Genomic DNA, 23,751 nt, shown 5'->3' on the forward strand with positions numbered 1-23,751 from the left:
CAAATCCATATAAAATATAATGATAATAAGAAAAAGTAACTTTGCAAATAGTCTTGCCTAAACATAGCCTAATGTTTTATGTCTACAACTTGTATTCAGACTACATATAAGCTTTATCATCTGATCCAGCATTCTTACTAACTCCAATGGTTCTTTTATTCTTCTAACATTCTGAATCTAAGTTGGGAAGACGTTGGGGACAGATGGAAGGAAAAAGGAGAGAAGGATCAGACTACACAAGGATTGTTTGTAGTCTGTAGCCATAGAGACACGTAGTTCTGCATAGCAACAGTATACACAAAACATATGGACTCATCCCTGAAACCAGACCAGAGAACTAATTAGTAAGAGTGGCTTCTGCTTTTTTCGACCCTGCCTGTCCATGTTTTCAAGATCGGCCATTCATTTGCATGGCAGGCATGTAATACTACATTTGTAGGTCCAGACGCAGCTACCCCTGGCGATTACAGCTGATCGGCGGTGGTTACAGAAACTGTCGGCAGTTAGATCTCAGTATGTGGTTGGCATAAACCAGGTCTAGTCTATTATTGTCTGCCAGGTGTATGGTGTGAATTGGGAAGTCTCCCCCTGCACTTATGCTGCTTCGTTTCATGTAACCTTAGACATTTATTTTCACTGTATATAAAATGACTTTTTTTTTTATGCACATCTCTCTATCTGTGATCCTGAAAATGACTTTTGTGAAACATTGCTCTAAAACGCTGAGTGTTTCTTTATAGACCTTATGGTTGATGATCCGCGTTATTAGGATTTGTTGGGCAAAGTCTTCTGTAGTCTCTCTCCATTCAGTAGATTGTTAGACTTGTTTTGTTAAAATGCATTTTCCTTAGGATAGCTCATATGTTTGTGTTCTCTACCTACACCGTGACCCAGGCATCCTTAATGGATGTTAAATCTCCAGCAATTCCTTTGGTTCAAGGAGTTCTCAGTGTTGTAAAAGCATATTAGTCATGGGGAAGTACTTAAAAAAGCACGCAAAATGTTTTTCCTGTATCCACTTGTAAAAAGCTATAAGATACTAATAATGCTTCTTCCTGTTATATATCCTTCATACAAATTATAATGTAATGAATTCCAGTCTACCTAAACTATCATTTAACAAAGATACATAGTTTTTTACCAAGAAGACAAACTGATTCCAGCCTATGGGAGAAAGGGAATGTTTCCAAAAGAAAGGTTTAAGAATGTTTTAATTTTCTTATCCAGGTTCTGTTCCCATTTGTAATGCAGTTGCAGCAAATCCCCAAATTTGGGCTGCATACCGCCACCACTTGGGGGAGCTAAATGCATACTGTTCATACATTAAACTCCATAATAAAACCGTATTCAGTAAGCTCCTAATTTCTTTATTGGCAGCCAGAATTTTATCATTTAAAGGGGTTATGTGGGGGCCGAAAAGTATTAGCAGTGTACTTACTGCATTATGTGAGTACACTCGCTAATATACATTCTGGTAGGAGTAGTACAGCGATTACATAGAGTACAGCGGGCAGTCACAGGTGGAAGAGTCATGTTGTCATGAAGAAAGACACTGCCACTAGACTTTCGGTCCCCCGCCAGCACTATAAATATCTCATAATCAGCTCGACGGGGGACCGAAATGTATATTAGCGAGTGTACTCACATACTGCAGTGATTACGCTGCTAATAATTTTCAGTCCCCACATAACCCCTTTAACTTTAAAGCTACTCATTCACTTAAAGGGGCTTTCACACAATTAACATTTATCACCTGTCCACAAGATGGGTAATAAATGTATGACCTCTAGAAATTGGTGGGCGATCGTGCAGTAAGTAGGATTTTGAATGGAGCGGCTGTCGCTATATTCAAAGTCTGTAAGAATGACTGAAACAGACGAACGCTGTACTCGGCTGTATCCATTGGCCCCTAAGACATTTAATAGAACAGCAGCACACATGCATGACTCTCGCTCCATTTAAAATCCTCTGTACTGTGATTGTAAAGTGAGGAGGAATGGGAGCTCCCTTGCTCCATGCATACTAGATCTACAGGCAGTGGCACAGCTAAAGACGGTTTTTTGGCTTGATTACACCAACTAAGGCTCTGTTCAAACTGGTGTCATGGCTTCCATATTATTGACCCCCCCCCCCCCCCATTTACCTATAATAGGTCCCTCAGGTTTCCCTTTTATTTTATTTTTTTACTCAGTAGAATAGTGCAGTATGCTATGCCATTGTGTCAAAACCAACCAGAATTGAGTATGACATGGGTGTTGAATTAGTAAAAGGGGCTATTCTGATGTCACTTTTATTTGCCATATATTCCTACCATAAATCTGAACCGTGCCTTTAAGAGGTTATATGCAAATAGTTCACATAGTAATACGTAAAGTTCTCAGTTTAGAACTTATTGTTTAAAAAGTTCAAAATAAATAGCCATTAAAACTAAAAAAACGGGCTCGCAGACTGAGCGGTTCAATTTCCTGCAGTCAGTGGGTTGAGACAGACAAACAGAGGGGAGACACATGTTCTGTGCAACCTCTTGCTCAGTGGCAGAGACTTGGAGCATTCACCATGGACAAAAGGGGGTTATCCAAACAAGCCCGGCAGCTGTTCTGAATCACACAGGGAAATGTATGCTGTCCAGCATGACATTATCTTCTTAATCCTTCATGAAAATATTATGAAAACAAAGTGCGCAATAAGAAGGGATTAATATTAGGAATGTTAATAATATGCAGGGTCACCGGGTGGCTAGTCTCTTCCCAAATCAGTCCTGAGGAGGAGATGTGTGTCTGCAGAAATCTGATGAATATTTTAATAATTGGAAATACGAGGGATGAATGTGCTGGCGGGATGCAGCTTAATGACAGCGCTCAGTAATAAGCGGTACAAGGTGACTTACAGGACACTTAGAAAGGTTTGTTCAGTGTCTCACAGCTCGGGTCACACTTTAAGTCACTCTTATTAAATTGTATGTAAATTAAATTTGCAAAGTTTAGCTTTTTGCACAATGGACATAAAGGAAAATAGATTTTTCAAGCTTTTTGAAATATGCAAACCTGAATATCAATTGGGGTGTTTTGGGAAAAATCCAAATGGGATTCCCACCTGGTGCAGAATCCCAAAATTCCATTGCAAGAGAGAGGGTTAACATGGCCCGAAAGCCAGGATCCCTTTCAGTGTTGAATTATTTCGGTAAGCCTCTGTAGGTAAGAATCTGTGGATACTTCTTTAAATGGAATCTATCATCAGATAATGACCTATTGACCCCACAATAGACTGACCCATCCTGTTCTATAGAGATTATTTTTTAGCAGTCATCTCATTATCATCACAGACCGCATTACAATGAAAGGTAACACCTCTATTATTAAGCTGTGGGCAGGTAAAACAAGATCGTATTATTGGCAACAAGCGATTAGGGCAGAGTATGCCCACTACACTCTCCCATAGAAGTCAATGAGTAATTTTCTGTCTAGGCTTTCTTATTTCCATGTGGCTGCTGTAAAGTAAATCTCTAAACTGCTGTTCACGGAGCTCAGAACTGCAGCCCAGGCAAGATAGCTTCCCTCATAATCATGTACGGAAAATAGAATAACAAAAATATACAATTAGATTATAGAAAAAGAATATGTGGCAGTATACAGTTAAAATTTGCAATAATAAAAAAAATCTGAGTACCCTTTAAAGGGGTTTGCCATGATAAACGTGAATGTCAGATTAGATGGAACGTCCACCGATGCCTAGAAATAAGGGGCCATTCACCAATACTTACCATTTCATTTACTTGAACGGCACACGTTAATCTTGACATCCTTCGTTTGGTAGTACCAAATATTACAATTGACGTATTAATTGTCTAGTATATTTGTAGTAATATTTATATAGCTGTCATGACCATTCTGTTTGCCTCCCAGCAGCACTCTGAGTCCAGATGTAGATCCGTCCCTTGCCTTCCAGAGAGAAGGATTTGCACGCCAGAGCATGTCGGAAAAACGCACCAAGCAATTTGGTGACGCCAGTCAAATGGACTTTGTTAAAACGCGGAAATCGAAAAGCATGGATTTAGGTAAAGAATGTGTGTATTGTGTGTTCCTTCCTTAAATATAAAACCAATGTCCCCTTAATTTCCACAGGGGTACCTATGTGTGCACTGCAGATGATTCCCAGGTTGTATTGTCTTCTTATTGATGGTCCTTCCCATGTGTTCGTGTACTTTTGGGAATTTTCCCTGATCCTCTAGAAGCAGCTGAGCATCCTTTTAGTGTCGTCTTTTGAAATTCCCCGGAGATAATTCCTAATAGTTCTAATTAAAATTCCTCCAATGCAATATTTCCATCATCACCGTCCATTATATCTGTATGTGGTTGTGTAGAATATCTGGAATGTTAATGCCCCTTATTAAACTGGTTTACAAGGTGTTGCCTCCCAGAAGTCTGGTGGCGCTGCCTGTGTGTTTAATGTTCGCCATAAAACTATAAAAATAACATAAGAAGATCGGATTTATCCTTCTTGACAATTTTAGAGATAAAAGAGCTCAGCGTTTTCCCTTTTCACTCAGTGGATAGATTAATTCTCCAAACAAATTTTTTTTTTATCCTGCTGTTCCTTCCAGATGATGGGATATTCAGCCTTGGCTGTGTGTATGTGACGTCTGCTGTGAGTTGTGATAAGCTGATACTGGGACTTATTCAAAGGTCATCATCTCCGCTCACAGCTGATGGACTGGATCACAGCGGCATTAGCTGAAATACAAGCTGTGAAATATCCGACTCAGGCTGCAGCTCATTATTATAAGTTCACAGAAAATCTAAATCTAAGTATTTTAGTTTTTTATGTTTCTCTTTACCCATACATGTCATCCCTAGTACATTTCATCCCTAGTACATGTTACCTAACACTTATTTTTTACTTTTTTTTTTATAGGAGTGCATAAAAATGTAAAAAAAGAAATTTGATCCAAAAGGGGGTTGTGTTTTGCACTATTTTCTATTGTTATAATTGGGAATTTCTCATGGTACAAGTTGGAGCAGTGATGACATTAGCCCTGGTGGGTTGTGGGAAGGTGAAATTGTCCCTGTAAGCACCACCAGCAAAGTACAGATCTCTTTTACAGTCGTTTTTAGTCTTTTTTTGCATTTTTAAACTTTTTTGTTACCGTTTTAGTCCTAAAGAGAAGCCTATAAGAAATACACCAGATAAAAACATCATACCCAGAGCATGCTGTGTTTTGTAAAAAGCCACTGACCCCAAAAACGCCACAATAATTTGTGTGTAGCCTTTTAATTAATTCTCTATAAACTTTAAAGTAACATCTGGCCACAACATTTTTTTAACGAAAATTTTATTTTGAAAAGAAATGCAGCGTGTGAGTACAGCTTTATACTGTCAATGGAAGTCTCGTAGAAGCTGTCACAATTTGCTGTGGGCACGTGTTCTGCAGGGCAGCGATGGGAGGCATGAATTTTATGCAACCCATTAGGGTTATTAGACCGAATGAGTTGATAAATGTAACAATTTCAGACTCTTATTGTAGGATTTTACCTGTTGAAACGTCACTCACAATTTTATGAAGATTTTTAATTGCAACATTTTCATATGAATTGCCTTTCTATTATTGATAACCATGTTTTATTAAGCAGATTTGACGCCTTTTTACTGTTTTTATGCTGTAACTCCATGTTTGAATGGATTTGTAGTTGTCCTGGGATAGTGTGAATAGACCCGGCAGACCTTTATAATCTCATCGCAGATTTCATAATATTAGGTTGGAAATACTCAGGAACTGGGCAAACTCTTGACATTTGATTCACTGCTACTGAAACTAAGTGTTTACTTTTAGATTTAATCTTGGCCGCTATTAGTTTAATTGACTGTCTGTGCCAGAGTACTTATGAAAGCAATGTGACTTTGCCAGCCAGTGGAGAGTAAGGTATTATTTCACTGGGATAATAAGATTAAATGGCTCACAAAGTAGAATTTTAGATGTAATAATAAGACCAGTCAATAGTGTGGCTGGATACAATTATACTGGGTATGGACCTTTGCATCTCACGGAAAACTGGAGCACTGGTATCGCTAAAAACTAAAACACTGGTAACCTAGATAATCTGCACTAAATATACCCACCGTTTCTGCTTCAGACCGTCATTGGGGGATTTTATAGTGGATTTTATCCTTGGAATTTAGGTAAAGGCAAATTAACCCACTAATACACAGATCACCTAAACGCTGACTTCAAGAAGCACTAATATAAGATAACCTGGTATCCATTGTTCGTATTCTACTACGATGCTTCTCCATTTATTCTGCTCATAGGACTTAAAGGGATTGTATAAACTGAGAAAAAGGATGTCCTTTTTTTTTTTTTCCAGAAACGGCACCATTTTCGCCCATGTGCTGTATCTAGTATTGCAGCTCAACCCAATAAATGGGATTGAACTGCAATACCAGACACAGCCATTGACGAGAGTGGTGCTGTTTCTGGGAAGAAAAAGCAAATATTTTTTTCTCAACTTGTAAAACCCATTGATTGTTTTATAATTCCATTCTAAACATATTTACATGATAAAAAGATTGATCATTATAGAAAAAAATAACCGAATGTTCCTGTGAAACAATTAAACACATCATAAAAGTCAGATCTGTGAAACAGGTTGTAAGTGATTATGACTAAGATTATAGCCCAGCTTTATTTGGGTTCTGAATGGCAAATCTGCCTAGTTAGGCATGAGTATGGAGGACAGCTCATGTCTCATTGGAACGGCAAATCCTCCTAGTTAGGGCTCATGCACACAACCGTTGTTTTCCTTCAGTGCCCCCTGTTTTTTTGCGGCTAGCATACTGAACCATTCATTTCTATGGGGCCGTGCACATAATCTGTTTTTTTTTTTTGTGGATCTTGGTGTCCATTCCGTTAATTATAGAACAGGTCCTATTCTTGTCCGTATTTGTGGTCCATCTCACTTATTCTAGTGTATGGGTCCGCAGAAAAAAACAAAACGGACAGCACACGTAAGCAACTAGGATCTGTGTTTTGCGGTATTCAAAACGGAAACTATCGTGTGCGAGAAGCCTTATGCATAGCCGTAAAGTTAGGTGACCACCTCTGTGAGAGCCATTGCGTTATCACTCACCTTTCTCACATAATTCTGAATGAAGAAAGAAGAGTAGAAATCTCCCTTTACTAGTGTAACTAAAATCTTCTTTGTATCGCCACATTCATCATATTTTTTATCGCTGCATAAGTCCCCGCACATTTGACCCGTTTACATGACGTGTCCTTGCTGGGAGTACAACATCTATGTACATGGCTCTTATTCTGTATATCCATTCGTGATCTCTTCTCTTGGAGCTACAGTAATTCAGCCATACAAAACCTTCCCCCGAATGCCCTGCACATCCGCATCTGGACCCATTGTCTCATGGCTGTGTGGGTTTCCAGTCTGCGCTACGTGGCCCCATTCCTTCACCTTACGCTGCTCACTTTACTGGCTGCAGGCTGCGTCGTGTCACTTTCTCTCCATCAGTAACCGCATGGCAGGTCTAATGTCTGCCGGCACGTACATGGATATTATTTCCCGTACACGTAATGCGTGGCCTGAGCACTAGACAGATATGAACCGGTTTATTTTCTTGTAGGAACGGCAATGCAGAGATTTCCTCTAAATGCAATTCTTAATACGCAGCAATTAATTGTAATGATCTGGACGTCCGAGACAAGATGCAATCATCATTATTCTGTTCTGTGTGTGTCAGAAATGATCTGCTTATGGCATGAACAAACGATGCAAATAATTAACAGTTTTAATTCTCTTTAAGTGGCTGACGCTAACATGTACAGCAATAATAACATGATCGCCTGTGGTTTGCAGCCGACTTCTGCATGGAGCGTATTAATTTTTCTGTATTAAGGCTTGGGGGGGGGGGGGAGATAAGGAGTCTGCATGAGACATTTCATCTTAATGTTGCAGTCATTTGTTTGCTGCATGTGGAATGTGGGCACTAACTGGGCTAACCTTCTTACATTTACCTTTTTAACAGTAGCTGACGAGGCTAGGATCAGCGCAATGGCTGACCACAATACAGGTAAGAGATTATGCTGTTGCTATAGAAATGCGGGTCAAAGCAGATTAAGACCGAAGTACCGTTCACAGTGCATGTCGGCATGACCTTTGTAGGGCTGGCATGACTTTCCTTACAGAATTGCATTGTTTGACCCTCTCTGTGACGATCTGACCAGTGTAAGTGCAGTTCACTTTTCTAGCTACTAGAATGACATACAATGTCCTAGTTTTACATCTTGGTTCCAGAATTAGATGTGGCTATTAACTATTTTGTTTGTACACACAGTCTAAAATAAAATCTTCTTAAAATTGCGGCAACGTAAAGACTGTATTTTGCGCTGATGAGGGTTAACAAATTTATTCAAATTAGAATAAATGGCTCTGCGCCTGGACTGTAAGTGGAACTGCAGTAAATTCAGCCATTACTGTAGTGGCCAGATGTTGGGTATATTCACGCAGGGATCTAATGTTGCAGAAGAGAACTACAAGGCGAGCGATTGTGGCAAAATTTCATGTACATACATGCAGGCTTTGAAGCAATTTTTGCGCAATTGCCGTTTTAAAAATCACAGTAAAACGGCAACAAAAATAAAATACAAAAAGAAACAAAACCATGGATTTAATAGGATTTTTTTATGGCGTGGAAATGGTGCTGGTCCCTGCCACGTAATACGTCTGCTTACAACTGTGGGCCTACCGTATGTCCAAATGCCTTTGTATGAGACTTGGCATGCTTAATCGGATGCTGTATTACAGAGCTATTGTTTCTTGGAGAAAATAACCTTATAACACGGCGCCGAATGGAGTGCCAAACATCTCTAGTAGTATGGGATTCCATGTGCTTCCATAAAACCATCTCCTCTGTCTTGTAAATGAGGCCATAATGTAAGATATTGCTGCATTTTTCAGTGCTAGGGTAAATGGGCTATTTGTTTATCGGATGCAGATGGCTCCGTACACTGCATTGCGGCCGTGCTGCAGTACTGCAACACAGCCGTTATAATGTGACTGGAGTCATCCTCCATCCAGTGTCTGGAGGCAGTCGAACCAGCTGATTGGTGCGGGGTGTCGGACCCCCACCGATTTTATATACTGATGACCTGTGGATACATTAGTATGAAATACCGCCCCATGCCCGGAAAACCCATTTAAGGACTCGGACAGAATTTTTCTGGCAATTTAAAGAGGACCTGTCACTAGGTCATATGATTTGAACTGGTTAACTGATCTGAATTGCGCGGTTTCCTTGATTCCAGCACAGTTTTCTTTTTTTCCTGAACCCCTCTATTCCAGAGATATGGCCCACTGTTGTGTTGGCTTCCTATATGCTAATTTTCTGTAGTTAGCCAACAGGGTGGAGCTAGCTAGAGGGAGGCCAACACAGCAGGGGGTCCAGAAAAAAAAAAAAGCAGCGCTGGAGTCATGGAGACAGTGCTATTCAAGTCAAATAACCAGTTGAACTTATAAGAACTAGTGACAGATCCTCTTTAGGCCCTGTTCACACAAGTTTTTTTGACGCGGAAACCGTGCCAGAAACCGCGCCAAAAAGCGTCCGGATAAGCCTCCCATTGATTTCAATGGGAGGGAGTTGCGGTTTTTTTCCGCTCATGTCCTTTTCTCAGGCGTTTCCATCTCTGACCTCCCTTTGACATCAATGGGAGGCAGAGATAGCGTTTGCTCGTGGCGCTCAATTGCCGCAGCCGAAAAACGCTGCGAAAATCGTGGCAAAGAGTGCAGGCATGTCAGAATCTGCCTCAAAATTCCTTCAGAAATTTTGGGGAAGATTTTTCTGCCTGCAAAAAACTCTGTGTGAATCACTTAAACTGCATCAAAAAACACTTGTAAGAAAAGCCAGCATTTTTAAAAAAAAATTTTGTACAATCTTTTCTTCTAGCGTTTTTGAAGTCCTATGGGAAAAACGACTGAAAAAAAACACGAGAGCATGCCGTGTTTGGAAAAAAAAATGCCACTGACCACAAAATTGCTTTAAAAATGCCACAAACCAAAACACAGTTCTGTGTAGTGGATTTTATATTTCACTATAGACTTTAATATAACATCTGGTTGCACTAAAAAAAGAACGCATTAAAAAACGCCATGAAAAGTGCACAAAAATACTCAAATCGACGAGTGTGAATTCAGCCTAAAGGGAACCGATCATGTTGAAAATGCAGTATCATCTGCAGGCAGCATGTTGTAGAGAAGGAGCAGCTAAGCGGATTGAGATACACTACCGTTCAAAAGTTTAGGGTCACTTATTTTTGCAAGAAAAGCACAGGTTTTTTCAATGAAGATAACATTAAATTAATTAGAAATACACTCTATACATTGTTAATGTGCTAAATGACTATTCTAGCTGCAAACGTCTGGTTTTTAATGCAATATCTACATAGGTGTATATAGGCCCATTTCCAGCAACCATCACTTCATTGTTCTAATGGTACATTGTGTTTGCTAACTGTGTTAGAAGGCTAATGGATGATTAGAAAACATTTGAAAACCCTTGTGCAATTATGTTAGCACCACTGTAAACAGTTTTGCTGTTTAGAGGAGCTATAAAACTGACCTTCCTTTGAGCTAGTTGAGAATCTGGAGCATTACATTTGTGGGTTCGATTAAACTCTCAAAATGGCTAGAAAAAGAGAGCTTTCATGCGAAACTCGACAGTCTATTCTTGTTCTTCGATATTAAGGCTATTCCATGCGAGAAATTGCCAAGAAACTGAAGATTTCCTACAACGGTGTGTACTACTCCCTTCAGAGGACAGCACACACAGGCTCTAACCAGAGTAGAAAGAGAAGTGGGAGGCCCCGCTGCACAACTGAGCAACAAGACAAGTACATTAGAGTCTCTAATTTGAGTAATAGACGCCTCACAGGTCCTCAACTGGCAGCTTCATTAAATAGTACCCGCAAAACGCCAGTGTCAACGTCTACAGTGAAGAGGCGATTCCGGGATGCTGGCCTTCAGGGCAGAGTGGCAAAGAAAAAGCCATATCTGAGACTGGCTAATAAAAGGAAAAGATTAATATGGGCAAAAGCACACAGACATTGGACAGAGGAAGATTGGAAAAAAGTGTTATGGACAGACGAATCGAAGTTTGAGGTGTTTGGATCACACAGAAGAACATTTGTGAGACGCAAAACAACTGAAAAGATGCTGGAAGAGTGCCTGACGCCATCTGTCAAGCATGGTGGAGGTAATGTGATGGTCTGGGGTTGCTTTGGTGCTGGTAAAGTGGGAGACTTGTACAAGGTAAAAGGCATTTTGAATAAGGAAGACTATCACTCCATTTTGCAACGCCATGCCATACCCTGTGGACAGCGCTTGATTGGAGCCAATTTCATCCTACAACAGGACAATGACCCAAAGCACACCTCCAAATTATGCAAGAACTATTTAGGGAAGAAGCAGGCAGCTGGTATTCTATCTGTAATGGAGTGGCCCGCGCAGTCACCAGATCTCAACCCCATAGAGCTGTTGTGGGAGCAGCTTGACCGTATGGTACGCAAGAAGTGCCCATCAAGCCAATCCAACTTGTGGGAGGGCCTTCTGGAAGCATGGGGTGAAATTTCCCCCGATTACCTCAGCAAATTAACAGCTAGAATGGCAGAGGTCTGCAATGCTGTAATTGATGCAAATGGAGCATTCTTTGACGAAAGCAAAGTTTGAAGGAGAAAATTATTATTTCAAATAAAAATCATTATTTCTAACCTTGTCAATGTCTTGACTATATTTTCTAGTCATTTTGCAACTCGTTTGATAAATATAAGTGTGAGTTTTCATGGAAAACACAAAATTGTCTGGTTGACCCCAAACTTTTGAACGGTAGTGTATACAGTGTATGTATGTATATATATATATATATATATATATATAATATTTATTTATTTATTTTTGGTTTTTTTTTGTAGGAAAAGATTTAGTGTAACTTGTAATTTATAGATCTAAATCTCTGCTCCCTATGCTTAGGAGTCCAGTGGGTGGTCCTATTCAATAATTGACCGCTTTTCTGTGTTCATTCTCATACTAGTAGGGCTGTCAATCACTGAGTAGGACCGCCCACTGGGCTCCTAATACTAGAATGTGCAGAGGCATAAATTACAAGTTATACTGAATCTCTTTCCACAAAACTATTAATCTGCTCAGCTCCTCCTGCTCTATAACATGCGGTCTGCAGATTGGACTGCATTTTCAATATGGCAGGTTCCCTTTGAGTACTACTCGCCCCAACTTTAAAGTTAACGATGAATGTGTTAAATTGCAAACTTCTCTTTGCTTCAATTGTATAATGGTGAATGATGAATAATGGTGATAATAAAAAAAGTGATGGGAGTTGTGTGATCAGGGGCAATCTGGCTATTTTTAGCTTTAGAAGAGAACGTTTGTGTATATGCCTAAATAAAAAAATTAATCTGGTGAGAATCAAGGATTTAAGGTAATCTGGCTTAACAATTGTAAATAACTCTACAAATATTCCACTAAAGTTTAGGTATCGGATCTCTGTTCTTTCATTTTTCCCGACCCTGAACTTACACCTCAACTTTTCCTTAACGGGAAGAATTATGCGATGGCTATTAGTCGATAAATTATGTAGTTTAACAGCTTTCATTTTTTTTTTCAATGATCAGCTGAAGAAAAATGACTTCTGAGTAATAGTGTTTTTTTTTCCTGAGCAATTAAAATAATGTGCCTTGTGCAATTATGAGTTTCTGTGATTTATTAATCCAAGTTAGCTTTTGACCTTTGGAATGCTATTTTAATTAGGCCGAAACTTCTCTTATGTGGGAACATTATTTTTTATATTGGATTCACTCCATTTGCACTTGCTGCTCTGCTCACATTTTACATTTTCACATTCTGAATTATTTACCTTTTTTACTGTCTGAGATCCAAACTAGAAATTCCAGGAATAATGTATTTTTGATTAAACCAAAGGTGTAAAATAAACTAACCTTAAACTCAAAATGCCTTTGAACGCAATTTTGTTTTGTTTTTAATAGATTAATAATTCTACTCTGATTCATTTATTAATATAGCTTTTTACCTCTCATGTTTTTCTGATACAGAGCTCCAAATCATCTGCACACATTCTGGCTGTTTGCAGCTACCACTAGGGGGAGCATAAGAGCTTACTGCATACTGTATATTAATTTCATTTAATAATTACATCGTGGGCAGTAGGCTCTTAAACTCCCCCTAGTGGCGTCTGCAGGCATGTGTCATTTTATCTCCTAAATATGACAATGCAGAGGATTTGTAGCTCTGTTATCAGAGACACAGAACCTCAACCACTCTAAGGAAATAGCAAGAATTTTGGACCTAAAAAGACATAATAATATAAGATGGCCATTCACTTTAAAAGGTTTGACTGCTTTGGACAATCCCTTTTTGTTAAAAATGCCCCATGAAAATAAGTTGATCACAGGGTGTCTTACTGATAGGAACACCAACAATCCGCTGTAATCTTTAGGGAAACTTGGCAGTAAGTCTTTAATTCCCCTGCAGCGACACCACGGGAGAAAATAAGCATTTCAAGTAGCCCACTGATATTAATTCCCAGTCTCCACTCGGGCTCGTTCATGGAGGTCTTGGAGAAGGGACTCCACTACTTTAATTTTAAATGCTAGTGACTGTATCTTGTTGAAAATGACTGTTTATAGCAATAAGACCTGGTTCACATCACTATTTTCCTTTGTCCGATGTATACATTGGGAGGAATTCTACATATACCTCAGAGGGAAGGTAAAAATCTATCCCACATTTATAGTTATACAGTGGAATATGTCGCCTGGGTAGAGCGCTACCTAAAGCGCTGTGCTCGGGGAAGCTACTGACGTCTCTATATATAGACAGTGATGTCAGGAGCTTTCAATGCCGGAGACACCGGCCAGATCTCTTCCAATGCATACAGTGGCGTCCGTCACACGTAGGTTCTCATGTTATAGAAACGTATACCGTGCGCCTGACTGACACACTAAACCTAGGCCCAATATGTGATGTGAACTAGGCCTAATCTGTGTCAATAGTCAAAATAATCGGTAACTTAAAAAGCAGCTTAAAACGTTTCCAGCCGATAGCACTCCAGTTGTAGCGTGTAAACTGTGATCACAGAGGAGGACACATTCTGGGGAGAAGGAACCATTTATTTAACTTTGATAAGAATGTTCCCATTAAACTGCTCCTAACATAAGAAAGTATCTGTCTAATCGGCCAGACTCCGTTGATTGTCCCTATAGTGAAGTATTAGGATTTTGGCCTGATTGGGTTAATTTAGAGTAGAAGCCCTGACACTGCCATGTAACTACAGACTGAGATTATAAATAATTGTGCAGGCACCTAGCTACATGGAGGAGCTCAGCTGAGATGTTATGGACTCTGACAGTTGCATGAACATTGACGTAATACACGGATAAGTTGGGTGTCTGTGCAGAACAAGATTTACCTACCCAGTGTATCTTGTTGTAAACCATGATTCTCTGGGTGTATTCCTCATCACCTATGACAGGGTGACCTACTACTTTGTCAGTAACCAGATTACTTCATTCAGTCCCTTTTTTAAACTTGTTCACTTTGACCAATCTCTTTCTTCACGGAAGGTGTTAACCAACATTGAAGTGGTACCTGGTGAAGGCGCTAAATCGGCACAGAAACACAGTAGTGGGTTCACTTGCACCCACTAGTTCAGCTTTGTCCTGGCATTGAACTCAAATGATTATCAACAGGGAAACATTCCTCTCAATAATGGCTCATGGAGAAGCTGTGTTGGAGGCTTGACGGCAGGACACGGAGTCCCCTGCGGTTCTGTACTAGATATTCATAGGGACTCCCTGTGCTACCATGTCATAGAATAGCTCTATTATACAGTGTCTGATGGAGCAATGAACTGAGAACCATGTGGAGTTATAGTAAAGCCCCATAGAAGCATATGGGTGCCCTATTACAGCTCCGTACAACTTGAAGGTTATATAAAGCCGTAATATGCTCCCATTTACATTAGGCCTAAAATAATCTACGTCTCATTCTACTTTAGAAACTTTTTTGTTCCCTCTTCTCCTTCTATTTCCTTTTAGTTTCCACACTTTGCTGTACAGAAAGGTTGTCAATAGTGTCACGTTAACCATCCAGAAAGCAAAACTGTAGGTGATCGTGCTCTGCTGTCTAGCTCTAGCGGTTAAAGGGATAGTTTGTGATCAGCATATGTCAGGTTATTACCGCACAATCCTTTCTTTTACTCGCACAAATTAGATTTGGCCTGACTTGTAAAATAAGTGGTTTGATAAAAGCATCCTCTGTCCAGCGGGTCGTGAGTTATGATGTCCTGGGGGAAAGGTCAGGTCTTTAACCATGGAGCCACCTGTTTGTAAGAAGATAAATATTTTATTAAACCGCTCTAGAAGGATTGAGGGGAAGACATCTCAGAATGGAAGTATCTGTCTGAGTTATAAAATAATTGTATTTCTTGCTACGACTTGAAAGGGTCAGAGGTTAATACATTCCACTGAAAGAGATGAAGAAGAAATATACAACTGCAGGAAGAAAAGTAGGTGTCAAAAATATGTTAATAAAACTTAGCATTTTTCTTCTTCTGTGTTTAGATTCAGACCAGTTGTGAAAACCTTGTTTTTGGGGGCTCGAGTTGAAAGCTGTTAGGTTGATAAGCAACGTAACGTAAACCTCTTCAGGCCATCAATATAATTGACGTTTAATTATTTTTCTCTCTAGTTTATTTGGGCTGTCTGATCTTTCTGAATGTTTAGAGTGGAGTGCAAAGGTTGCAGTGAACTTTAGTGGTAAACCACAGATCATTCATCCTACTGGAAGATTCTGGCCAAAACATTAACACCTTCTGTGTGACAACCTAGAAGCTCTTATAGTATCGAGGTGGCCACACACCGTGATATCACAATTTGTGTGACAGAAAATGGTCAGCATGTCCGATAAGTCTCTTCAATCGATCTTCATTTTTGATATTTGGGTCATGCGGACCATAGGAATATATTTATTTTTGTTGCTTACGTAGAACTGACATATTCTGCAGCGCCGTACAGAGGTTGTCACTATTAATGTCAGTCCCTTTTTTCAATGGGACTCACAATCTAATTTCCCTATCTCAGACTCGCACAATTTCATTTAAAACTAAAAAACCGTATGTGTATGGTGTGTGTTAGCAAACCCACGCAAACACGGGGAGGACATATATACTCCATGCATATGTTGCTCTTGGTTGGATTTTACTCCAGGACCCGAGCGCTGGTGGTGCTGAGAGCGCCATGATACAGCGGCCAGCCGCTATCAGCACCACCAGCGCTCGTCAATTCAATTGCCCAGCACGGCTCAGAGCCTGATGAAGGTCACCTAGACCGAAATGTCGCACTCTGCCACTGGCATTAAAAACAAAAAAAAAAAATACCTTTTTTTCTAAATTGGTGTGCCGGATACTCTTTTATATTTATGTTTGGGTTGGGCCCCTATCCGTGCAAAACCTCACCCTTCCACGTATCTGGTTCTATCTGAACCTATACACGCAATAGTACTAACCACTGAGCGATCATACTGCCCCATCTGTGTAGTGTTCGTGTCTTTTCACAATATGTCTAGAATAGTATGGTCTTTATATGGAAGAATAGGCTCGATATGGTCAAGGAGCCGTAGTTTTTTTTCTTTGACATCCAAAATATTCACTTTAGTAGGTCTCTGGAGTCACATTGGTTCTTAAATCCCCTAAATTTTGCTTCCTAGCTATTGGCAGATGTAGATAATATTGCCATCAGGGATTCATAGCAATATTAGACCTTAGAACTGCAGTCCAAGCCATATCGCTGGCAGTTAACACCAGAAAAACAGCCATATAACTCAGTCACTTCTTTAATAGACCATTCCCTTTTCCAATTGAAAGTTGCTTGCAACCTACAAAGACTAGGGGACCTCTGCTCTAAAGTTTTTAGAACTAAAACTCATTGGTACCTTCTTTAATTTGGCATTGTGTATACCAAACAATTACATCCAGAAATGTGTGGTCGGCTTTAGTGTAACATAATAGTTCCCTTGATATGTTGAAGTGCTTCCAGTATTAACTATAATAGTTACAATTTTAGTCCCTTTTTTTTTTTTTTATAAATGGTCTAGCACCGTTTTCTCAAAATAAATAAATAAATATATATATATTTATAGATCTTTTTTTCTTTTCTTGTGGGGGAAGAAAATATATTTCATATTTATTTCTCTTTTTCACAATCCATACGTGCAGCCATATAAAAAAATATATACAATATACAAACATGGTGACCGCACTCTGCGAACACTAATGCCACCTAAACACTATAAATAAATATGTATTGCCGCTGAATCTACTTGGAATATTGAGGCTCTTAGCACACATTTTGATCAAATTGTGTGAGCCCACCTGCCACGTCAAGGCGACCTCTATAAGGTGAGTCCCTTATAAAAAAAAATATTACTATTTTTTATATATATATATATATATATATATATATATATATATATATATATATATATATATATATATATATATATATATATATGTGTGTGTGTGTACTCTCCCACACTGAAAGAATTTGCATTGCTGGTTTAAACTTAGATTTCCTTTATTAACTTTATCCGACTAATCAGACTATATAATATATTTGACCTTACGTTGCCCTCCGGATAAGTGGCCAATCAAAGTAGCACTTCGTGTTAAATGCACTGATTCCGCTGTTGATTTCTGCACAGTAATTGCTATGAATTCCAATTGTATTTAATAGTCTGCCTTTTGTATCAGAGAAAACTGTTAAAGTGCAGACTAAAGCAGAAAGAGGAAAAGAATTAATAAAATGGTTAAACTTGTAAAATATTTATTTAGTGAAATGGTACTAAGCAGCTATTTCCAGCAATATATTTGCCGGGAAGAATTTCCCTTGGTACAGTAACATTATCAGCATACCCACACAGTGGATTAGGCTGTAAAGTCTGTTTGTTCTTATGTGATCTGATAATATACAGTTTTCAAAACGACCTGCCTACCATAAAACTTACATGTGCTTATAATTGTTTTTGTCCTTGGGCTTTAGAGCTGCTCTAATTATATTATCTAGGGACAGGAAATTGAAACTCTTGTAAGCCATTTTGAAGCCTAATGGCCACAGTCTTTGGTCACCCAGTCACCAAGCAAGCATATAAGTATAGACAGACTGTGTAGTGTTCTCCTCCCCTTCTTTTGTGCACAAATCCCAAAAATGTGTATGTTACACTTCTTGTAATGCTCCCATGCTATAATACATTGAGATTGGGTTGCTGACCTGATAGTCAAAATGCACTCTGAGAGCTAGAAATGCAATCTCTTTCTCTTAGGATTTCCATTCATATCAATGAAAAGAGCTGCAAATGATATACAGCATCCAGAGACACGTTTGTACTAGAAATTTTGAATGAATAGTTGAAAATAAGCTTTAAGCGATCAGTAAGGGGCCTGAAGGGTTTGTGCGAATACAGCATTTAAGAAAGGATTGTGCCTATGGTGTACTTCTCTCACCCCCACCTTGAGTAACATCTTTTTCGGCCATCTAGGTCTTTAGGGTTGGGTTATGGCTGTAATACATGTGAATACGTGGGCGTAATACACAGTGGCATAAAACCTAACACCTGACCGTGGTCTTATGCTGGTCAGTATTTGCCATTAGTAGCACATAATGCCCGCTAATTATTTTAGTCTTCTGGTAAGATTTCTTGCGTCTGCTGTCAAACTTTCTTTTTTGGTCTATTTTTCATCCAAAAACTTGTCCAACTAAGGATTGATGTAAGGACATGAAGGTTAGTGTAATGAGTCTGGCATCTTCTGTGAGCGCTTGTCATTTAAGTACTATCTGTACAAAGCATCTTGAACTCGCACTTGACAAGCCAATACTAATTAATAAGCGGTGTCTGTGCTTTCAGTAAATGACGGCAAAAGGCAGAAGCGTGCCGTGCTGGTTAAAAACATTGTGGCAAAGCCATTCTCTCCTTTTAGATCTCGGTCTGGAGTGAAGAGGGTTTAATTTATTAAAAAAAAATGTTAAATATTTTAATGTTCTATATATTTTTTTTTTATTTTTTTTTGTAATTTTGTGTTTAGCCACCATCTAGAAAGTATGTCTTTAAGAGGTACGTCTACACATCTGGCGATACTTCGCAGCTGCTGCGGGAGAAACGTAGTATTACATGAATGAATTGCCAACCATGTATTATGTGGATGGCTCATGGACGAGTGATGCTCATTGTGAAGAGCTCTCATTTCTAGCCCTGAGAGGGGTGCACCCTGCCGCCCCTCCTCTATAGCATCTATATGCACTAATGGCGCATATATATAGAAGTCGTATTTGAGACAACTCCTTATGATCTTGAAGTGATTTGTAAGCAGAGGCTATATCTATTTTGCCCTTTATATACCAAAATATTTCTTACAGATGCCACCTGGGTAGTTGGGCAGCATTCCTGAAGGGCTTAACTTCATCGTTAAGCTCTGTTCACGTCTGCGCTTAAGTTTTACGTTGTTCTGCTCTGTCACAGGAGAAGAACAATCAAAAACCGGAGCCGTCTGATCCTTCACATAAGGAGCCCATTCACTTTAATGAGTTTCTGTCATGGTGTCTGTCGTTTTTGTGGACAAAATAACGCGGCATACCTGCACTATCTTGTCTCGAAAAAACGACAGAATCTGCTACGGAGAGTCTTTGACGCAGATGTGAACAGACCCTTATACAGCTGCTATCCAGGAGTTTCAGGCAGCTTTTTGGCAGCCTTAGTGGGAGAGGTAATACAAAACTTCTTGTTATTCCTTAGTACCCCCCCCCCCCCCCAATAACAAAAACAAAGAAATTATAAAGTAGATATTTTAACCACTTAGAGAGCAAAAGAGAGAATTCAAGATATTATGTTTGCAAGCCGTGGTTTTTAGGAAGAAATACTTTAGTAACAGTCACATTTTGTTCAGACGAGCTTTAGATGAGACTCCATTATATTGTGTACAGTCAGTTTGCATATTTTAAATAGTTGTGTGAAATGCTATGAAGGGACTTGAAAATGTTAACAAATTGGAGGACGTGTTTTAATAAATTACATGACTATTAGATTTGTGCTTCAAAAATCTTCAAACAATTCTTGCCAAGGAATATGATAGAGTATATAATAGAAACACCTCCCTACAGAATTTCACTGAAGACTTGAATAGTCAATCATGCACTGTCTTATACTAATCCCAATTAACTTTTTCTTTTGACCTCTAAGGTTCCCCCAGCAGAGATGTAGGGCCTTCATTAGGCCTGAAGAAATCCAGCTCATTAGAAAGTCTGCAGACAGCCGTGGCCGAGGTGACTTTGAATGGTGACATTCCTTTCCATCGCCCACGCCCACGGATCATTCGAGGACGAGGCTGCAATGAGAGCTTCCGAGCCGCTATTGACAAGTCCTACGACAAGCCACCGGTGGATGACGATGATGAAGGAATGGAGACATGTAAGCTAGACATAGCCTGTCCTCCCCTATGGAGGAAATATGCAATTTCCTGATCATTTAGTTTAAGTTGGTGCCATCCGTTTATAATAAATAAATGCTCCCAACCATAGCCAGTAAATCGGGAAGCTGTTAAATGTATCCGAGAGGACCAAAGTACAGTTTATGTACATCCGTTATGAAGTTGAGATAGTCCGCTCTGTTACAGAAACGTCTCCTTGTTCCACTCTCTGCAGACATCTTAGCTGGCTGGAAATTATACATAACAGGTCTTGTTAATTCTTATTTCCATTTTCTCATCATGTCCCAGAGTAGCAATGTACCCAATTTAGAGAATTGATTTTTTTTTTGTTGTTTTTTTTCCTGTAGTGGAATTAGTAGGGTTTTATTGAGGAAAGTTCAATACAATAGTCCACTTAATTGATTAAACACAGAAGATCCTGACAGAGTGCTTTTTGTGTAAGGCCATGTCATGGACTATCATTGCTAGAAACCTTGAAAATACATTTTATTCTAGACCAGAATCGTATGGCACCACATTGAAGTTTCTCTATGAGCACTTTTCTTACCTTCAAGTTTCTTGTGTATTGTGTAGTTGACACCTTACTTTTAACTACGACAATCTCTTACACTATCAAGGCCGCTGTCAGAAAGCCAGTTTGGTTTTATGTTGAGCCGGTGTCCTGTACATATGGTCTTTTGTTGCCTTTATTGTGGCTTCTACTGATAGATGAATACATGCTGATATGTCACCGCTTCCAATGAGGACCATTTACAGCCAGGATACAGCTCAAATATCCCCGCTCAAACCCCATTACAAGTGTCTTTGTACGTCCTACATGAGCAGCCTCGTTGGGACATAAACAGCTTTGTACTAACCCAGCTACACCCTCTTTCTAGAAAGCACTCCCCATTTAGGGTCCTGTTAGATTCCATATCTCGAATAAATCCTTCTGAAATGGAAAAAGATAAGGAGAATGTGGCCTATGTGCTTTTGGTTAACGTGTATTTGCAAGAAAAAGTTATTTATAGTCTACTCCCGTGATATTGCTTGTATTTCATCCCCAAAATCTTCCTTGCCTCAAGTCCTGTAGCTTTTACAGCATTTTCCGTACATTTTTACATCATGAGTACCTGCAGAAAGTTGTCATGATCCATCCAACCGTATCTCGTACTCGCTCTGCTGGATATTAAAGGGTTCAGCAGAAGGATTATAGTTGCAGATTTTGACACATTCGTACTGATGGCGTCACGATTAGGTGAAAGTAGGCCAAAGCAACATATATTTTTGAAGACATTTGGGGAAACTTACTTACCTAAATGTGCAACAATTCTGGGTCAATCTGAGTCGGAAAACTTTTTGCCATGTCTTGCATGCGCTTGTTCTGCTATGAGCCTTCCATCAGTCCAAGTTGGAATAAACGGCTCTGTGCTATGTTGTTGTAACTATTTCTTTTCATGTTGATGGAAGCGGAGCAATGGTTCAGAAGAATAAAATGTCTGTGAATGTGACAAGCTGACTTTCTTCGGATGACATTTTTGTTGTCTGAGACAGCTTTACACTTTGCAGTTCTCTTAATATAAAATGTGTATATCCACAATGCCTGTTACATTTTCGTTCTCCGCCATATTACAGCTACATATGTTTATTACGTAACATCTACAGCTTTTTTTTCTGCTGAAAGTGGTTAATCACAGAACTGTCAGACGAGCCGATCTGCAGTCTGTGCCGCTTGATTGATAAAATTGCTTATTGTGTGTTATGTAATACTTCGGTGCATTTTTAGTGTTTGGTGAATGTTGTGTCTGGTTTTTCTCGTTCAGAATAATTACAGGATTTTATGAAACACGATCTGTGAGCGACATGATTTTGTGAGGAAATGGCATTTTCCGGTTCTCTCCTGCAAGCGGTATTTTGAGGGATGGCATTAGCCCTACTAATGATGCTGAAATGATGAATTGTAATTATTCATCATTCTGTTTCCATACATTAAACAGCCACCCCACACAATTGTGCCTCTTCCTTCTCCACCCACTATACGTCTCTTTAAATTACTAAATTATGTTTGCTGAGGTCATTGCACAATGGGAAGTTTCTTCATGAATGACAACAAATTAGATTACATTTTGTCTAGCCATGAATTTCTTGCAGCAAAGAGGCTAAATGTCAGCCCGTGCCGGCCAGTCGCAGGCAGAGAGGTTAGACTTGTGTAAAGTGATCCTAATTAGCCCGGCCTAAAGGGTATCTCTGTCATCTTTCCATAATGGGATCCCTCAGACAATGGTGCAGTGACACTTCTACAGAAATTACCCCATAGCCTTTCAGTTCCTGGTTACTTAATTCAATAAAGTCTCTAAAATGGTTAGAGCCCTAGATCTGCCTAAGATATAGCATATCTAGTTTACCTGTGATATTAAAACCTTGAGCCTCCTGCTGTCCAGTTGTGTGTCAAATGGCCATCATGTGGCTGCATTTTTTTAAATCTCTTTCCACTGTTTTACTTTAAAAAAACATAAGGCAAAGCCCATGTGCAAGAGTGGCCTTAGATCCCCATAGAGCCCTATGAACTATGGGTGGACTAAGTTGGATTGTTACAGGGCGGGGGTTATGAGTTTAGGGCCAGGATCATGCACACCGTTTTGATGCAGTTTTTGGTGCAGTTTTTTTTATCCAAAGCCAGAAGTGGATCCAAAAGAAATCCAAAGAAAAGTCTGATGCATCTCCTTTCTTTTGTACCCACTTATGGTACAAAAAACTGCTTCAAAACAGTGTGTGTGTGTGATCCTGGCCTAAGATATAAATCCTACATCCTGTAAAAAGCTGAAAATTTAGATTTGTAGATTTGACAGCAGTTTGCTCCAATATCCTGCTTTACCTTGGTCGTACTTACAGGTGTCAATGAACCTAAGATTTACATCAATAATTGCAAAATGACTTCACCAGAACTTTGACCTTTGTTTCTCATTACTTTACTTTGGAAACTTAAAAAAAAAAAAATCTTAAAAATATTGAAACAGAATAATGAAAATACACCCAACACAGTTTGTAAATATACAGAGTTGGGTATATTCGAAACCCGCCACCTTTTTTTTTTTTTTTTCTTTTTTACTAAGTCCCAGCTCTGCATCTAAAGCATATGAAAGGTGTAGTAATGGTCTGACAGAAGGAGCTTGGCAACCTGACACCGGCAAATACTTATAAAGCAAATAC

At 39.3% G+C, this 23,751-nt stretch overlaps 1 protein-coding gene across 15 annotated transcripts in view; it reads left to right on the top strand.

Annotated features, from left to right (window-relative positions):
• The window catches only part of PARD3 (par-3 family cell polarity regulator), a 527,506-nt gene that overhangs the window by 327,401 nt on the left and 176,354 nt on the right, over positions 1 to 23,751 (top strand). For 7 of the 15 annotated variants that reach the window (XM_075827466.1, XM_075827456.1, XM_075827460.1 and 4 more), the window contains 3 exons: positions 3,906 to 4,054; positions 8,029 to 8,073; positions 20,316 to 20,543. In XM_075827466.1, the coding sequence (XP_075683581.1) occupies positions 3,906 to 4,054; positions 8,029 to 8,073; positions 20,316 to 20,543 (422 nt within the window). Of the gene's footprint in view, positions 1 to 3,902; positions 4,055 to 8,028; positions 8,074 to 20,315; positions 20,544 to 23,751 lie in introns of all 15 variants that reach the window. The other 8 variants (XM_075827455.1, XM_075827461.1, XM_075827459.1 and 5 more) reach the window with 3 other exon arrangements.

The sequence above is a fragment of the Rhinoderma darwinii genome, chromosome 5, assembly GCF_050947455.1.
Source record: "Rhinoderma darwinii isolate aRhiDar2 chromosome 5, aRhiDar2.hap1, whole genome shotgun sequence".
NCBI classification, from domain to species: Eukaryota; Metazoa; Chordata; class Amphibia; order Anura; family Rhinodermatidae; genus Rhinoderma; species Rhinoderma darwinii.